We start from the raw sequence: 20,039 nt of genomic DNA, 5'->3' as shown, positions 1-20,039 counted from the left end.
CTATAACGTCAGCAGCATTATCATTTATAAAAAAATGTATTTATCAAAATTGTGTGACAGATGAATAATTAATGATACTTTATGTTTATTCGGTATTATTAATGGCATTCTGAATTGGTAAGCTTAATCAGATTCCATGTACCAGGCAGATTAATTAGATGTGACCATCTTGATATACCCAGGTTTACTACCAAACTGTCAATATTGCATTATCTATGTATTTGATGATTATACCACTTTATCGGATGATTATATAGTTCTTTATCGGACGGCTCTTACATATTCCAAGAGATATCCGACTTTTCAAATTGAAATTGTTGCTGCCGTGCCTGAATGTGATATTTTCCACCACAGTGAGCGTAAGTTATCACAGATTATTTTAACCTATTTGTCTGGTAGCCTGCACTCATCATCATTTTCATAATTGCATGTGATGTTTGAATGGAATTTTGATCTTCTCTCTTCCATTCACGCCTCACGGGGATGTTTTGTAGTACTTCCATTATTGTGACTATTGTTTGAACTATTTCCATTATATTTGTTATTATTTGTTATGCATTATGTATTTTGTTCTGTTATATTTTCAACCATTTTGCGCAATAATAATTCCTTTAATGCCACAATGGTCCAAACTTAAAAACAAAAAAAATGGGTTTGGTCTAAAATCGCCAGACAAACGAACGGCAGCTTTAAACATAATTCTCGTTTTCTCGAATGATAGATTGCACATCAGATGACGAGTAACCTTTCGGTGTGCACAGACATCGAAAGGTTATCCGTCATCTGATGTGCAATCTATCATTCGAGAAGACGAGAATTGCATTTAAAGCAGGCGTCCGTTAATCTGTCGTTCAATTTGTCTGGCGATTTTAGAGCGGATGCACCGCATCCAAAAAAAAAAATATAATACAACGATTTTCTATATTGAAGAGTTTAATAAATTCAATAGGTAAAATTAAAAATATCAAATGGTGTCAATCAATTTTGCATGGAATGTTCTAGATTTTAATTACATTCGGATCTTGGAAGAAGTTCAGTCGATACTAGAAACCATTTTAATGGAAATGTCAACCCTTATCGGAGGATCGAACTTGAACAGGCCAGTTTATAATCAAATACTGAAATATATGTACATACATAAAATTAAACATCATATTGACAACGACCTTAGAATGTAATATATAATAAATTGATTTACCATGTATCCATCGTACGTCCATGAACCGAACTTCATGAAGCAGGTCTGCTCGTCGAAGGGGAAGTACTCGACATCAATTTCGCAAAAGGACTTGTAAATCGCCGGCGGCTTCCACACCACTTTGCCCGTGTGATGAAGGATCGCTTTAGTCATGATGGTCACTTCGTAGTTGCCATCGGCGCTGTGGACATAAGAAGAAATGTGAAATTGACCCCAGAAGGAGATTACGCGAAAGTGGATGGGTAGGAGACGTGCTAAGCCTAGCTGTGTGGTATTAAAAAAAAGGTAGATTACGTCAGTCGTGGAGAAAAGCTCGTGAGATCCCTCCTTGTGACAGTTTCACTTCATTAATTACGTTATATTACAACGGCGAGAACTATTATACTTTTATGTATACATAGGTGGCCATACTCAATGAGATTATTCGCTGAAGATTAATTGATATATAATGGCGTCGTGTCGATATTACTTTTACAACTCAATTTGCCTCCATTTTGCGCTTGTGGAGTGTTCGCGTAATTACGTATTATATTTTCCTCGCGCAATGAAAGAGAGATTAAGAATAATATTAAAGATACATAGATATGGTCTCATGTCGAGGTTCGCACACCTCTAGCTCCTCTAAAGAGTCGAATAATTACTATATAATCTAGTTTTGAAACTCTTAACTTTTTTCCATGCCTGAAAATTGCCTCTTTTCCATAAAATTACGCGAACGAAAGGCAAAGTAAAAAAAAAGTCGACATCTTGGTTTAAACTTCTAATTGCTTGAGTGGTGATTTTTTTTTCTTCGGCGAAAAATTGTTATTCGTTTTCCCTTCGCATCTTTGACGACCGTATTGAAAAGTTTTCTTACTTTTTTTTATTATGAGTGTTATATAAAATATTTTATACCCGAAAACTAAATATTAAATACAAAAGAAGTGCTTTTAAAAGGAAGAGCTTTTACAATGATTTTCTCACACGAAAGTTTACGCGAGTAAAGTACGTATAATTATAAAATTCTTTTTGGTTCATTGTAATGGAAATAAAAAAATGTTTTCATAATTATTCATGTTTATTTCTCTGGAATAAAAAATGAATGTTAGTAAGATTTAAATATGAAGTAAAACAACTTTAAATTGAAATTGAATAAACTTGAAAGCATATTGAAATAATGTCAGTTGAAAAGAGCTTTTGATCAATCTAAACTTTATTAGTGAATAATTAAAAAAAAATGCAATTCAGAAGACAGAATACCTTGGTAAAATAGCACTATTATCCAACGTACATTTTTAATTTTGAAAATAGTCTACAAAAATGGATGAATAAAACGGGAAAAATAAATGAATACATTTGAGAAAATAAGAGATTATAAACACTCAAAGCGAAAATTGAGGATTTTTTAAGCGACTCTTACTAATGTAATACATTTTCGTATTTTAAACGTCTCGAAACTCGAATGGGAAAAAATCGCCCAAAATAAACATCAATTATACGAAACGTGTTAAATAAATACACCACTACTTCGTATATTTATTATTTAAAAAAAAATTAAACGAAAAAGCTTTCCCTTACGCCATAAGCCAACCCCTACACGACATTCCACTCAATTCGATCAATTTAAAAGGCGTTTGAACCATCACAGCCGCCGCCCACCGACCCACCCACCCACCCACCCACTTTACCAACGCTCCCAATCGATAATAATGCACGACAGTTTGACAGGGTCAAATGCATACAAGAGTGGGTTTGTGGGTGGGTGGGTGGGTGTCAACTGTATCGTTGACCTATTCGAGAGGCACACTTTAAAAAGGCTCGGAGTGCATGTCGTTACGTGCACTTTATAGCGAACTAATGCACCCAGGATAAGGCAGATAAGAGGCCCGTCTCTTGTTGCAATATGCATCGGCTAATGCGCGCTCTCTGGAAAATATCGGGAATACTTTCGGAGCACTCAGGGTGTTAACTATTCAAGAAAAACGAGTCGCTTAGCTTACTTGTTGTAAAGCACAATGTCGGGCAGCCATATGTGTTCAGAAGGCACGTGTAGAGTGTCCACACCTCCGTAGTCGTCAGGATTCCACTTTAGTTTGTAATCGTTCCACTCCTATAATAAAATAAATAATTTTTATATTATAAAGAGCTAACATAAATAAAACAATGTCTGAAATTTGGGACGTCATATGCTAAAAATTATATTTAAAAAATAATTTTATATATAATGTTACCTATCATTTATGTGTCATAGATACAATTTAACAACTTTTAAATGTGATTCTACACTTTTTTTTTGACGTAGAGCTACATATGTCTATTTGTGGGTTGTATATTAATAATTTATATGTTTGTTTAGATTAAGAATGACACTTCCTAGCAATGATAGCACTGAGCAACAAAAAGTCACGTTTGACTTACCTGGAGCGAAGGCTAATCAATCTTTTTGACACACTAAATTCGTAAATGACAATGATTTTTGTAGGTTTGCTCTCATTTATGAGGTACGAAGTTTAAGAAAATGCGCAATTTTATACATATTTTTGACATTTCCAACCTTTAACTCAAAATGTAGTATTTCGGTTTTTTATTGCTTTATATATACATATAATTAATTTTATATAGCGAATTTTAAAAGTCAAAAATATACATTTTTAGATCATGAATTTGCTCGAATTAGTAGGTTTAGATAAAAAATATAAATATATAAAACCCATCCTTATAACAAGTGAAAAATTAGTGATATAAGCTATTATAGAAAAAAATGTTTTAAAAAAAGTATATTTCTGAGTTTTATAATTTGTTATATAATTAATTATATGTATTTTAAAACAATACAAAATGAAAATCAATAGAAAAACATGTAACTATTGATTCGAGTACTAATTTTTCGTACAGAAATTCTAGATTTCGAGTTAAAGACCGCAAAAGCCAAAAATCTGTAAAAAATCCGCATTTTTTCAAACACGTTTGTCATAAACGAAAAGAAAAAAGCAAAAATCATTGTCGTATCAAAATTGAATCAGCGTCAAAGTCTCCGCTCAGGTATTTTTTTTGTTACTCAGTATATTTAGCTTAGTATTAGATTTACCTACAGTGCTAAAGCTATTATAAAATGTATGAAATATTTATAAATGGCCATAAACGAAAATATTATCAACTTCAATGATGCTCACTAAGAAAATGTACAAAATAATGAAAAAAACATTTATCAAAAAATTCTATGCCCAAAGCACGTTATTTCTACATTACATACTTTTAAACACTGAGAAAATCCACTTCAATTTCGGTATAATAATTATTATTTTGAGATTGAAACCATTTTTGAATATGGTTTTATTCCACATTAAATAAAGCATATTATCCCCTTTTACATATAATTGAGTAACGAATATTTATGTTTTGATGAGTTTGAAGTTCTAGATTATTTTTATGCATTTAAATATATTTAATATGTTAATTGAATAAATAAATCTTAATATTCAGTTCATTCAAATTGGGTTCACAATTTCATTAGCAATTTGTTTAAAGTAGGTTACAGTGGTTTTTGCGTAGTGTATACATATATACATATATGTATATGTAATATGTTGATGACGAAATTTGCACAATCCTAGGCGTGTAATGTATGCTATATTTAACCATGGCGGTAGTTATATTAGTTAGCGAGATGGGGTTTGTCTTTGTGGTGGCATGGATTGAAATTTCCATATTGTAAAATTGTTCGTCTGGTGAAAAGCTGAATGGGAGCAAACCTTCCTTCCACCTTCGTCATAACGAGATAATGAAGCACAACGAGAGACACGTTTCACCGAACAATTGCCACTGAAGAGCGAAAAAAAAAACGATACATCTAGCATATTTTCAAATTGTAAAGTTGGCTGAGTGAGATGTATACGATGTTGTGAAAATTTCGAAGAAAAAGTTAATGGAAATAGTTTTTACATTAACGAATTTGGATAAGTTTATATTCATCATGTGTATGTGTGTATTTATTTAAATTTACAAGTTTTCTAGATCGATTATTTTGGAGAGCAATATACATATATTTACTGATGTTATTTTCTTTTTGATATAACGTAATAATACAGTTTTTAAAAACGAACTATTTAAACTCGAATACTTATCTTTCCAAGCTCCAAATAATAAAAATAAATCCCTAAAATCAATTTATAATACACCCATATATACTAACATGAAAAAACTGTTTGACATAGATAATATTCCGTTTGTTACAGACATTGCTAACAAACTAACTAGAAGACTCTATGACAGAATCTCTAATAACCATACTAACACACTTGTGAAGAGTCTCGAAGATTCAACAAAATGTCTATACCCTTCAGGTATAATCACAGATTACCTAAACACAATCTGCTTTAGGTCATCGACTTTAGAGAGTATTTAATTAATATTATGTATTAGATGTATTATGAGCATTTATAAGAATTGAAAATAGGTTTTTGAGCTCTTTTTCCTATTATGCTGTAGATTAACATTAGAATAATATAATACTATGATTCCTAACCAAATAAAATAAAATTGTAAAATAGAAAATGATAAGTAGATCAGTAGCTATTAAAATAGATATAAAATGTATTGTGAGCATAATTTAGTAATAATAAAAAGCATTTAAAAATCAAAAATCAAATTCCCTGTATTAATTAAATATTAATTTCCATTATTCTACTACAGACCTTGCTTTGAATTCAATTAAAACCTGTTAGACAGATTGTTCGGTTTTGCTTTTATCCCTCAGCATGTTCAAGTCTTGTTTTTATTTCTATTAATTAATATTACATCCAATAGAGTACTGAATTGTGCGAATAGTTACCGCGACAAAAGGTAAATCAAGTTAAAACGTATAATGCACTTGGTGTGCGGTTATTTTGACGGTCGAAATTTAATTTGCCGGGAATCTGTATGGCAGGTTGCAGTTTTGACAGAAGTGAAAAATTATGCAGCGTTGCGATTCGCCGCGGCCACACATTAGAAGCGCTATGCACTTTTGCACAATTGCATATTAAGCAGATTACGTGCTCTACGCGGAACTGCACTATGTTCAGCGCCAAGTTAGCGACATTAATCAGTCTACATTTTATATTATTTTAGACGTCGAGGTTTCCGTGCAGTTCAGTCACATCGTAAAATAAGTTCAACAGTGAGTGGGCTGGTGTGTGTTGAATAATTCAATAGAGAATTTAAATTTACCTGTTCGACCCAGACGTTCGTAGTCATGATTTGATTCTTCAAGTTCTGAAACAAAGCGAAAGCACTAAGGTTAATATTGCTCATTGTAGTCTACATGCAAAATACATATACAATATGATAAGATGCCAAGTGTATTCGTTGAAAAGATATGTTGGTTTATTATAGGTTCAAAAAGTTTTTTTTATTTTATGTTTTTACAGGAAGTCTATTTTTACATTACAAACATTACACATAAAAATATATGGACAAATTCGATATACAGAAAATTTTTGTGAGAAATACAATTTTCGTATGTAGTATGCATGTATGTATGTATGTATGTAGTAGTAGTGACTATGTGGGTGGGTAGCATATTTATAATACACAACAAATTGGAGATGCTATTGTAGAAACTCAAATTCGTTAGACAAGGGGATAGGATGCCAATTTTGCGGAAACGTTTTAAAAATTAAATTAGATGAGCTCGCAAGTCCTGATGGTAAAAATTTGGCCTGGAGTTGTATGTATTCAAGGTCTGGCCAGCAACACTGGGCCACGGAATGAATCATGACCCTTCAGTTGAAAGCATTATATATACATATATATGTAATAAGCTAGAGTATAATGCGATTGTGTGGAATCCGAATGAAGCAAATTACTCTCTGATGATTGAGAAAGTGCAAAAAGCATTTCTTCGTTTTCTATATAGAAAAGAATATGGGTATTACCCATATCTCTACTCTACTCCTTTCCTTTTGGGCATGCTAGGGTATAATTTCCTTGAACTTCGGACAAACTTTTAATTCGTTTCGTTCTCCAGCTCCTACGTGGTAATACGTCATGCCCGTTGTTGCTGGAGCTGTTGGAACTTTATGTCCCTAATAACTATGTGCATGGTAGATATCATCATTTGATGGCTGTACCTCCTGCCCACACAGTTCTTTTTCGAATGGCTCTTATTCCAAGAGCTATTCGACTTCTTAATGAAACCGTTGCTGCCGAGACTGAATGTGATATTTTTCACCCTAGTGAGTGTAATGTACATTGTCGGATATTACTCTAACCCATTTATCTGGTAGTCTGCGCTCATTATTGTTTTCATGATTGATTGTGATTTATGAGTAGAATCTTGATTTACTCTCTTCCATTTGGGCCTCACAGGGATGTTTTGTATTTGCAATTGGTTCTTATTGATTGGAACTGGCTGTAGGTGTAAGGCATTCCTTATGTTATGTATTATTGTCTGTGTATTTGCATATGTTTATATTTATTTTTCTTTCTCTCTTTTATTTTATAAGACATTCCCTTCTTTGTTGTTTTTTTATAATTTGTAATTATTATTATTATAAGTTGTTTGTGTATATACATATATGTTTTGTTTTTGTTGTCTAATTTCTTTAGTTATTATTTTGTTTCTTTTATTTTCTGTTTTTGTTTTATTTATTTTGACCATTGTGGCGCATTAGGAATACCTGTAATGCTACAATGGTCCAAACTTTAAATATATAAATACGCTAACCACTGAGCTATATTGCTGATTAATACGTAATTTAATAATGATGAGACCTTTATGGTGATTTAAGTTTACATTTAGATGGTCTTCATTTTGCTTCAAAATTAATGTTTTTTAAATCTTTCAAATGAGTACGAACCATTTGTTGAAGATTTCAGTATTTTTTTTCATTAAATAATATTTGATTTTATTTCAATCGAACATGTAAACTCGCCCTTACAGATCGCTCCAAAGCGAAGAGTGTACTTCGTGTACTAATACATATACAATACGATCAATACAATCAATATAAGCATTTTATACAATGCGAATTCATACAAACATCATCCACAGCGACTATGGAAAATTTTTTGCAGTATTTTATTATACAAATCGGCGATCTTCAAGACAAAAAAAATTGACAAACTCTGATAGGAAACGATCGACCTGGAGTTACAAATCAAGGTCTGGCCTGCAGCTACTAGTGGGAATCGAACCGTGACCACTCTACTCGGAAGCATAATATGCTAACCACTAGTCTACAGTGCTGGTTGTGTTGTTGAAAAAGCTTATAATTAAATAATTGTTTTTTTTGGCAAAAAACGACTATAATGTACTTATAAATAACTATACGAGTATTTGTTTATTGGAGAAATAATATATTATATATTTTAATTGATAAAATAAAATGGATAATGCTTGATGGCAAAATCAGATTAAGTGGAAAATTGTAATGATTTCATATTTGGGTTATGTAAGCAATGAATATTTCCAAATGAAGTGATTTTTGCGACTCATTAAAATCAATTCCGATGTAATAATAAAACTTCCATCACTATTCATTTTATTCGAATTCGAATAGAGAGTGTTTTTAATAATTATATATTTCATTTAACAGAAGTTGGATCTGATAACATATCTACGTATTTTTATTTAAATGTTTCGAACGAATACATATTTTATATTATTATATTGTATAAATGGAACGAGCAATGTAAATTTGTATATGTATAATTTTTGACGAGAAAAAAGAGTAGCATTTGTATAGGTGTTTCTGGTTCAGTAGGACATTTCATTATTATTAAATTTCACCATGAAAAAGCCAGAAAGGTATGGAGGGTCTGAAATTCATCAGGGAGTTCAGCGGCGGAATGAGGAATCTCGCCTTTTACGGTTATGACCTTTTTTGGTGATATGAATCTTTTGAAGTAATATACAAAGAGTCACGAGCGTGCGGCCTTAAAAAGAAAATATAACAAAATTTTGTATCGCTCACCGGAAAACTGTCATACTTGGGAATAATTCAATTAATTCACATGGTAATTATTTGAGCGTGTTATGTCTTAATAATTGACATTGATCTTGTGCAGTCATGTTCGAATCCAAACTCACTGTAATTTAATTACGTCAGCACGTATCCAGCGATTTATTGAATTATTTCGGCAGCTTCAATCCGCGCTCAATCAGCGTTCGTTTATCGAAACAAAAACAAAATTTTTAGCAATGCTTATGATAAAGATTCTAGTGATTTGTATTCATTGCTGAAAATTCGGAAAATGATAGACTATAATATATAATATATGATAAAATGTGAAGTTTTCCACAAAATGCAGTTTTATAGTATGTGAGCAATATGAATTTACAAAAGAGAATATTTCTTAGTAACTGTCAAATATTTATGAAAAAGTGATCTTATATGATTAAGTGCATTAGATGACAGTATATTTTAAACTTAAATATGAATAAAAATGATTAAAGCACAATTTTATTTCAATCGCATACTTTAAATGACATGACGTATGTATAAGGTATTTAATACTTTTGATAAGAGTTGGAAATGGGTTTTTCTTAATCGTGCATTATATGTAAATGCAAAATTTGATGCATTTGCGTGTAAAATAAAATAAAAATTAGACCAATAACTTGATATTAACTTAGAATAGACAATGGAAAATATTATTCTCATAAAATAAAATATATTCGTGAAAAGACTGAATATATTAAAATCAATTGCTTTTCAAAGTTTAAGCCTTGGATATTCTGAATACAAGCAAAACGTTCTAATGACTGATATACAGTTGAGGCTGTATATAAACAGAGGATCTTAAAACAACCAAAGACAAACTTATAAAACAAACAACTGCGAACATATGTTAGTTTCCAAGCAGGAGATTCGTACGCATTATACACACGTATATACATAGGTAAGGTATAATAAACGTGGAAAACTCGAATGAACGTCTCGGCATATCTCGCAAAACTAACTTCGGAAAACTGATTTGCACAAGTGAAAAGCGATATCTGCGCGTTGTCAGCGCCAGAGTTTTGATTGCGCGGGTGAAAAGCGAGAAAAACCGCATCCGGCTAAAGTTTGCAATAACTGAAAATGGAAAAGCGGCCAAGTAAATGGTAAATTATTGGGATTGTGATTGCGAGCTTTGTACGTGGCGAAGGGCAAGCGCGCATAGTTCATCCGAAAGTATGATCCGAGCCGGCAAATACCGTAGACAAGTTTCCTCACTCGGAGAGAAGTTGCTGCTTTAACTCTCTCGTATATATATTATTATATTATACATATAATGAACGCTCGTATATACGTGTATGTGTATGCAGAGTAATAAATTTGACTGATGAGAATTCTCGTGAAGTTTCTCTGTCAATATGAATTTCGGTGTAAATACAATTGTTTGATTGTTCGGTTGTAGCTAGACGATCTGCTGACGCTTTGCGAGTAGGTTATTTTCCTTCTTGGAATTAATAAGAATATGGTATAATTAAAATAGTTCAGTTGATTGTAATGTGTCAGTGTGTGTTACGAATAATTAGCAAGGGGATTTCAAGATTTTTTTCACGTCAAACTTTATTCGCAAAGCAAGCGAGAGTTTTCATGCGTAAAATTGGACTTGGGTAGCATTGCATTTCCGGTGTGCAAAGAGCTTTAATTTAAAGCGCATTAAAACTTATAAATGAAATGCAAATACGACCGTTCATGTGCTTTAAGTATATTTGTTTTATTTCGGAATAATTGCAGTGATGTTTAAAGAATTTGCTTGATACGCTTTAAATAAAACATTGTGCACATATCATTGACCACGCAAAATTCAGCTATTTGATATTGTGTACGCATTATTTTATAAATTTTGCCGATATTGACCTTTGCTCCTGCTGCTGGAATAATGCCTCCAATTCTAAGCTCTAAATAATTTAAAACAAATCCCTAAGAACAGTTTATAATATACCCATGTAAGTATGTATAATAACCTGAAAAAACTACAGACCACAAATAACATTCTGTTATTCGTATAAAATACTTCCATACTAACCAGCACATTCTATGACAGAGCCCTTTATAACCATTCTAATACACATGTGAAGAGTCTCAGTGATTACAACAAGATGTGTATATCCTTTATGTATATACATATATACATAATATGCATTAGATCGTCGACTTTAGAGAGATTTTAGTTTAAATACTACCCACAAAATGTATTATCAACATTGATAATAATTGTAAATAGGTTTTTGAACTTTTTTCCTATTATGGCCAACAATAAAATTCAAATAAGATAATTATACATATATGTACATATGTAGTAACAAAAAAAATGTTAATAGAGAATAATCGCTTTATGAGAAACTATTGTATAATGAGAAACTATAAAAAGCATTTAAAAATAAATAAAGTAAAAGAATGGCATATCTCTATGGTATATTCATGGTGTGTATAAAATATATACATATGCTGTGATTGACGTATGATTCATAGAATAAGTCAGTGTTTTTAGCAAACATGAAAATATATTTGCAATATCAGTTCATTACATGGGAAACACCAAATTGACTATACATATACTGTTTCTTTTTTTTTAAAATAGGAATAGTATTCTTAAATTAATTAAAAAAACTAGATCCACTGTACTTGAACATATAACTTCTAAACTTCCTGCCATAGCTTAGGATTTATAGCGGAAATGAAGCTACTAGTTTTCCTGTTTTAAAAAGATTCAAAATCTTGCACATTGCTTTGTGTACAAAGTAATGTACAAAGTCTGGTACATTACTTTGTGAAACAACAGTTTCATTTATTATGATAATTTACGGGACTTAATACAAAATCTTATATAATTTAGCAAACGCAAACAAAAAAAAATAAAGTAAAAAGACTGGTAAAATAGGAAATGATCACTAGATCAGTAATTATTAAAATATAAATATAGACCTTGCATTGAATTAAATTGAAATCATCATATATATAATATCGCTATTCTGTGTGTCTGACTGTGTATCTGAGATAACGCTCGCCGTACTATAATAGTCATTTTGATTCGACATACATATGTTTATTCATATATACATTCATATATATAGAATACACACATATATATATATATATATATATATATATATATATATATATATATATTATATATATATATATATATATATATATATATATATATATATATATATATATATATATATATATATATATATATATATATATATATATATATATATATATATATATATATATATGTATATATATATATATATATATATATATATATATATATATATATATATATATATATATATATATATATATTTGACATACATATATAATAAGAAAAGAAAATAACTTCTATATATACTATTTCCAACCAATTTTAGGCAAATAGATGGCGCTAAGTCTCTGAGCATTTACCGCCATCTATTGAAAATTTATTTAATTAATTAATTTTTCTATGGTGTTTTATATTGTTATATACATGTAATGCAGTTTTTACCATTTTTTTCATATTAAACAATTAAATATAAATATTAAATTAAATATATTTAAAAGATATTTTTATTTAATAACCCAATATACCAATACCCATGCGATGATATTTCATCGAGTACGACACTATGTAGTACAAGTGTTGTGCCCGTTGCAATTGATACATGATTTAAAATAAAGTTACAATACGTATTGTAATAATTAAATCGGAATCGGAACTAAAACAGAAATCGGGAATTGGAAATGAAACAGGGATCGGTATCCGGAACTGAAAATGGAGTCTGTATTCGAAACAAAAAGGAATCCAGAAACACATTTCCTTGACTACACAATGGTGCTTCAAACTTTCGCGTCTGTATAATCGTTATTACGAATATTATTATTAAGAGGTTTTATCCCGTTTTATTTTCACAGTAAGATTCCCGGACATGAATACAATAAATCCTGAAAGCTCCACCGTTCCATCGTACAATTACGCATGCAATTCCCGTTCCCGTTTCTGTTTCTCGATGCGTTTCGATAAGTGAATGTTTCAGTTTCAAATGAATACATAATAATCAAATTAAATTATAGTAAAGTATAGGAACGCATACGTGACATACAAACAAACATTGGTTTATATATGTAGGATTGTTATGAGCGGTACGTAATGTCAGGTTGATATGAGTGATACCTAATTTTTTTTCATTTTTCAATTAATCATGCAAATTCACCTTACAGATCGCTCCAAAGCGGCGAATATGCCGAACAGATTAAGAATCGATACATCATACAATACATATATTATTATACATACAAATCCACATACAAACAAATCGAAATAGCATCTGACATCTATGGTCAGACACTAATATAAACGTCGTAAACAAATACGAATTATAACATTATTATTTTTTTGTAACAATACGAAATATTTACATATATTTCAACAATCATCCATAGAGACATCTATGGAGAAAATCAGGCGAAACCTAAGAGATAATAATATCTCTAGGTTTTTCGCAATAGAAAATTGGATAAGATAGGCAATTTTACAGGAATCGTTTCAAATCAGAAAAATTGACAAATTCCGATATGAAACGACCGACCTCGACAAACCAAGGTCTGGCCAGCAACGAGACTCCAGTGGGAAGTGAAATCGGCACCTCTAGCACGAGAGAATACAACACTTACCACTAGACCACGCCGCTGGTTTATGCATTTGTACGTTGGCAATGCGTGCGCGCAATTTGGTTACCAACGTAAACATTTCCTTAACTATACACTGGCGCTTCATACTTTCGCGTCGATAAAATCGTAATTACGAATATTATTATTAAAGATTTTTTTTCACAGTAATCTATCCGGACATGCATACAACATATCCTGAAAGTTCTATCGTAATCGGTTCTTTAGTTTAGGAGCCTATTCGAGACAGACAGACAGACAGACAGACAGACAAACATTCAATTTTATAACCAGCAGCGTGGTCTAGTGGTGAATGTTGAATTATTTCGTACTTGATGTTACGAGCTCGATTCACCGCTAACATTTTGGCGTTCAAAGTTCAAGTTTCACATCCATACATCATCACTAGAGGTAGGACTGGAAGCGTGCCGTTTATTGTTCAATTGTTGTAAATCCTTTGAAAAAAAAAGGTTCGGCAAACCTTTAACAATGCATTTACAACATTTGAACAATATACAGCCCCCTCGGGGTCCGGGCTTTAATCATCACCAGCAAAACACATTGATCGAAGATATTCTTCAAACAAAGTGGCATTTTTTATTTAAAAACAGCGTTCATTCGCCCAAAATGTACTCCATCCTAATTTCATGTTTTATATTATAACCAGCGGCGGGGACTGGTGGTTAGCATATTATGCTTTCGAACAGAGTATCACAGGTTCGATTCCCACTAGTTCCGCTGCTGGCCAGACCTCGGTTTGTTACTCGAGGTTGATCGTTTCATATCAGAATTTGCCAATTTTTCTGATTTTCATTGAAACGATTCCTGTAAAATTGGCGTTTCCTTTCCAATTTTCTGTTGCTAACCTTTAGTTATTGTTATATCTTAGGTTTCGCCATATTGCTCACCATATATGTCTCTGTGGTTGTTTATCGAATATAAAATTCGTATTGTTACATGAATGTTATTCATCGTTATTTATCGTATTAATACGATGTTTGTAATATATGTATACTGACCATAGATGTCAGATATTTAGATTTACTTGTATCTATGTAATAATTATGTGGACCAGGAAGGCGCATTTGGGGTTTACCTGTTAAGCCTTCCTGATATATTTGTATATATTTTTTTCTTCATTTTTTTTCATTTTTTCTTTACAAATCAATACACACTCGCCATTACAGATTTGCTCCAATGCGACGGGTGTACGTTAACGAAATACACAATACATAAACAATCAGAAATCAGAAATACAGTAATACATACATATACAATCAGAATATATAGCATATAACAATTAATCAGAAATAATAATCATAGTGACATCTATGGAATATTTTTAGATTTTTTTTGTACACAATTTTTATACATACAATAAATACGAAATTATAGAGATGTCGATAGAGATATCTATAGATTTCAGATTACTGTGTATAATTATTACAAATTATACACAGGCAGATTTTGTGACCACAGGATTAGATCTAATACCAATTTTCAGGAACCGTTTCAGCAATGATCAGATAAAATTGGCAAACTCTGATAGAGAAACGATCGATTTGGAGTCACAAAACCCCCAAATCTAACCAGCAGTGGCGAGGACTCGAACCTTTGACCTCAGTGATGCTAAATATATACGCTACCACTAAGCCAAACTGCTGGCTATATGTATGTGAAAATATGTTTGTAAATAAAAAATAAAATAAAATAAAATAATATATATATAGATATAGATATTATAGTATATAGATATACTGGAAGATATATGTACATACTTCAACTGTAATATCGATAAGTACTTTTGACGATTTTAAAGGGTTCAATTTTGCGTCACAGCCAACATGTATAGCAGAGTTTAACGTTAAAAACGATATATTTATAAGCGTGCATGGTAAATGTATGAGTAGATAGGTTAGTATAGGTATGAAGGGGTCGTGTAGCGTTTCGCGAAAAAGGAATTGTGGCGATGCGGGTTGTGCGCCACAGCTCTGGGAAACAATGGCTCAAAAAGATGTGCTGGGGCAAAAGTTGGGTAATGAGTCCCAATTTGGCACTGGAGAGCCGCTCGGCTGCCAGGAAACATTGCAGCACTCGCGCACAACGACCGTTGTAATGTAATTGTGCACTAAATTAATTACGAGGACACCGACACCCCAAAGCACACACACACACGCTCGCACAATACCGACCAGTGAAATAGTCGAGGAAATCTGCCATGAAAATTTTACATTTTCTCGGAAAACTTATTTAATTCATCAACTTATTACGTAGAATTGATTCGATTAAACATTTCATACTTTTTTCAAATAAAAAAACATCTAATACATATATAATTTCGAAGGAGACTTTGTATGTAAATATATATATGTATTTTTGGTTGGAATATTTACTATTAGATTCGCCATATTTAAGCTGTTTATATTAAAAGTACTGAGCGAAGCCGGGTTAAGCAACTAGTTGAATATAAAGTGAGTATAATATAGACTAGATATAACTTTTCTTATAGATCTCTGCCCATTTAACACGAATCTGGTAATAAAAAATGTTGATTCGCTCGAGATTCGTAGATATATGTGTTTTTTAAATCGCGCGATTTTTCTATATCTTGGTGTTGTTCGGTCGATGTATCAAAATATGTCAATTTTCTGTTCAAAATGAATATTGGAATCTATAGTCGGGTATTTTATCTTTCATTTGTAGTACATTTCAGCTTTCAAATCTCTCTAAGTAGTCGTCCAGTTCAAATCAAAAGTCAAAAGTACGTATTTTCACTTGGGATTTTTTTCCACTGTTAATACTATTTTATATTGAGTATTTTCTGTTGAAACATGTTTATTGGGATAGTTTTCTAACCACATTATTTTTTGTTTTCGTTTAAAAGGGTTAATTGGAAGTGTGCTGAATTTTAAATCGGTAAAATTGCGAGTTAACATTTCGTACTATTATTTACTCGTATTAACACGAATCTGAATTGAACTAATTGGGATAATATATTAAATTGTCTTTATATGAGAATTAAATAAAATTCCACTTAGAAAAATCATATTTCGACTATTCATAAGAAAATAAGAGAGGGAAATAAAAATAATAATAATAATAGTAATAATTCAAAAATAAATAAAAATCAAACACAGAAAAATACTATAAAACAAAAGAAAAATAGTACATAAAAATATACATAAGTTTGGTTTAATGGTAGCGTATATATTTAGCACCACTGAGGTCGAAGGTTCGAGTCCTCGTCAAACTGCTGGTTTGGTTTGGGGGTTTTGTGACTTCAAATCGATCGTTTCTCTATCAGAGTTTGCCAATTTTATCTGATCATTGTTGAAACGGTTTCTATATAATTTGTAAAAATTATGCACAGTAATCTGAAATCTATAGATATCTCTATAGACATCTCTATAATTTCGTGTTTATTATATGTATAAAAATTGTAATAATAATTGTACACGAAAATCTAAAAATAATCCATAGATGTCTCTATGATTATTATTTCTATACTGATTAATTGTTATATGCTATGTATTCTGATTATATATGTATTATTGTATATCTGACCGTTATTGTTCTAGTCGCATTGGAGCAATCTATAATGACGAGTGTATATTGATTGTAACAATAAAATTAAAAAAAAATAAGGACAATAGCAACCAGTGTGACTTGAACTCACAACCACACTGGCCATAGCAAGACATGCTAACTACTAGTTCATGGTGCTGTCAATTTATAGATATGTAATATTCATTGTTGGTACAATCAACTTATATATTATAGCTCAGTTGCTAGCAATTGAGAGGTTCCGGGTTTGATCTTTGATTGAAAATAATCGTGTTGTATGATTTTGAAGAATTTCTGGGGTTCTGCTGGTCGGATTTGGATATGTGATATATTCGATAGTTTCCTATCAGAGCTTGCCAATTTATCTGATTTATTTATTGAAATGGTTCTACACAAATTGGCTACTTACTCTCTTATCTGTAATTGAATGAACATGGTTTCAAATAAATATATGTGTATAGTGCATATGTATAAGTTTGGAAAAATTTGTCGATTTGGGGCAACTTATTATGGTATTTTTAAATCTCATTATGCTGCGAATTAGTTGTTAATTATTTTTATTTAAATGTAGATTCATTTGAATTATTAAATTGGTTTTTATTTTGATAAAACTTACCAGTTTCATCAGATGTTTGTAAATTTGCCAATTTTAAACAACTTCCATTCTTTCGATCGCTTTGATATTTTACCAACAAGCGGGAGTTATCTGACATTTAAGTCAATACATATACTTTATATGATGCTAGAGGATATACATATCCTTTTGTTCAGGAAACTAAGGACCATTCTAAATATTTATATATTTACATATATCTAGTATGTACGTAATCCTTTATGTAAGATAATGAATAAAATAAAAACAAATTTTATTCATGTGTAATATGTATTGTATTGTCTATCTAGAATTATCATGACATATAACACTTCTTTTAAAACACTTCAAAAACATATGAATCGTGATAATTTAAAGTCCACTTACATTTATTTCAAGAAATGTCTAGCAAAACATTAAATACAATGTTTTGCGTTTAATAATATTTAAAAATGCTGGTGGCCTGTAATACGTTTATTCTGCTTTCCCGATATTTTGGACATATCGAACTGATTACAATTTATGAATAAAATCAAACTGAAATAGTGTTTTTGGAACTGAAAATTAGACTTCCGCCACATTAAAATATAACGGCTCATAAATCACATACATAATAATATAATCCATAAAATTTTTCATTTAGTTTTTAATATTTACATATGGACATACATACATATGTATGCACATGATGATTTTGTAACTAAAGAAAATTTAAATTTTACCTCCGATTAATTTTAAATTGTGAACTAAATCAAATATTTTAAACGACTAATGAATGAAACAAAGCATCTCTATTTTATTTGTCCGAGTTTAATGTTGATTCACGAATTAAAAAATAATCTGCAATGTTTGCACATACAAAGCGGTAAATTTCCACGCTTATCTTCAAACGACTTTACTCTCCAAATAACGTCCCCTGCCCACCCTTACAATATCATTAGGTTAAATTAACCCTTAAAGGATTTTTTCCAGAAAAGCGCACTTTTGCAATTACAACCCCGCTTTATCCGAAATCTACAATGTAGGTCGACTGGCTTTATTATATGTATATTTGTTATATGCCCTGAACGGAATAAAACGAACGGGTGCAAGTTTGAATAGGTCTGTCAACTGGCCGATATCGATTTCGCGATAACCCAGAGTGAGCGTTTCTATTCGAGCCGAGCTTAATCCCAGTATAGATTCGACCGATGACATTCGGCGTGCGATTTTCAGCTCTGAAATCATGGCTATAAAACTTGAGAGTTCACATAGTGTGTATTGTGAGTGCCGAAAAAGCTGTCGATTAAGGGGAACGTTACGGGATTAGGTGATTTGGAGGGTGCGGCGCCAGTAATGCCCGGAAGCCGAGTTGAGGGCATTATTCGCAGGGAGGGTTTGTGGCCCTCCGATACCTTAAACTCCGCACAATAGGATCTCGGAATACCAAACGACCGGGCTCTTGCCGAAAGGAAAGGCCGCCACATCCGGAACGGAGGAAAAAAATCTTCCGGACCGAGGAAAAAAGGGTGTGCGGGGAAGGGGCGAGATTCGTTCAGATTTGGGGAAAACTCTCTCGCGCGTGGAAAACTCTCTCACTGAATTGAGGCTTTTTCATTGCTTTTTGATTAGATTTCCTACTGGTATTATACGAGGGGAAGTGTCAATAGTGAATGCTGCATTCATGTTTATGCTTTTTTATATAAATATGTATGTATATATATATGTATGTACATGCATATATATGTTCAGAACAGAACATTTCTTAGTATGTATGTATGAATGTATACATAAGTATATACATACTAAGCCCGCTTTAAAGGTCAAGGAATTTGACCCTTAAAGCCCTCAACATGAGGCCACCACACCCCTAACGAATACAGTCTAAGATACCCTTTCGTATATACAAGTTGTTAAAATATACTATGAATTGATTAAGTATTATACACGATAATGAAAATAAATTAATCTAGAAATGACCGATAAATTAATATTAAGGATGGCTGTTTTACATGTGTGTATAATGTAATTAAAATTTGAACATACATATATACATATGTACATATATAATGAATATATGTATATTGTACTCGTAAGA

General features: G+C 31.5%; 1 protein-coding gene across 1 annotated transcript in view; it reads right to left on the bottom strand.

The window, feature by feature from the left end:
* nAChRalpha1 (nicotinic acetylcholine receptor alpha1) overlaps window positions 1-20,039 on the bottom strand; it is a 60,646-nt gene that overhangs the window by 16,696 nt on the left and 23,911 nt on the right. Inside the window, exons 2-4 of the mRNA XM_077434347.1 lie at window positions 6,386-6,430; window positions 3,178-3,287; window positions 1,199-1,379 (exon numbers count right to left, since the gene is read on the bottom strand). Coding sequence (XP_077290473.1) covers window positions 1,199-1,379; window positions 3,178-3,287; window positions 6,386-6,430 — 336 coding nt within the window. The remainder of the gene's footprint in view (window positions 1-1,198; window positions 1,380-3,177; window positions 3,288-6,385; window positions 6,431-20,039) is intronic.

This window comes from Arctopsyche grandis, chromosome 7, assembly GCF_051622035.1.
Source record: "Arctopsyche grandis isolate Sample6627 chromosome 7, ASM5162203v2, whole genome shotgun sequence".
NCBI classification, from domain to species: domain Eukaryota; kingdom Metazoa; phylum Arthropoda; class Insecta; order Trichoptera; family Hydropsychidae; genus Arctopsyche; species Arctopsyche grandis.
This window is presented reverse-complemented; position numbering and strand designations above follow the sequence as displayed.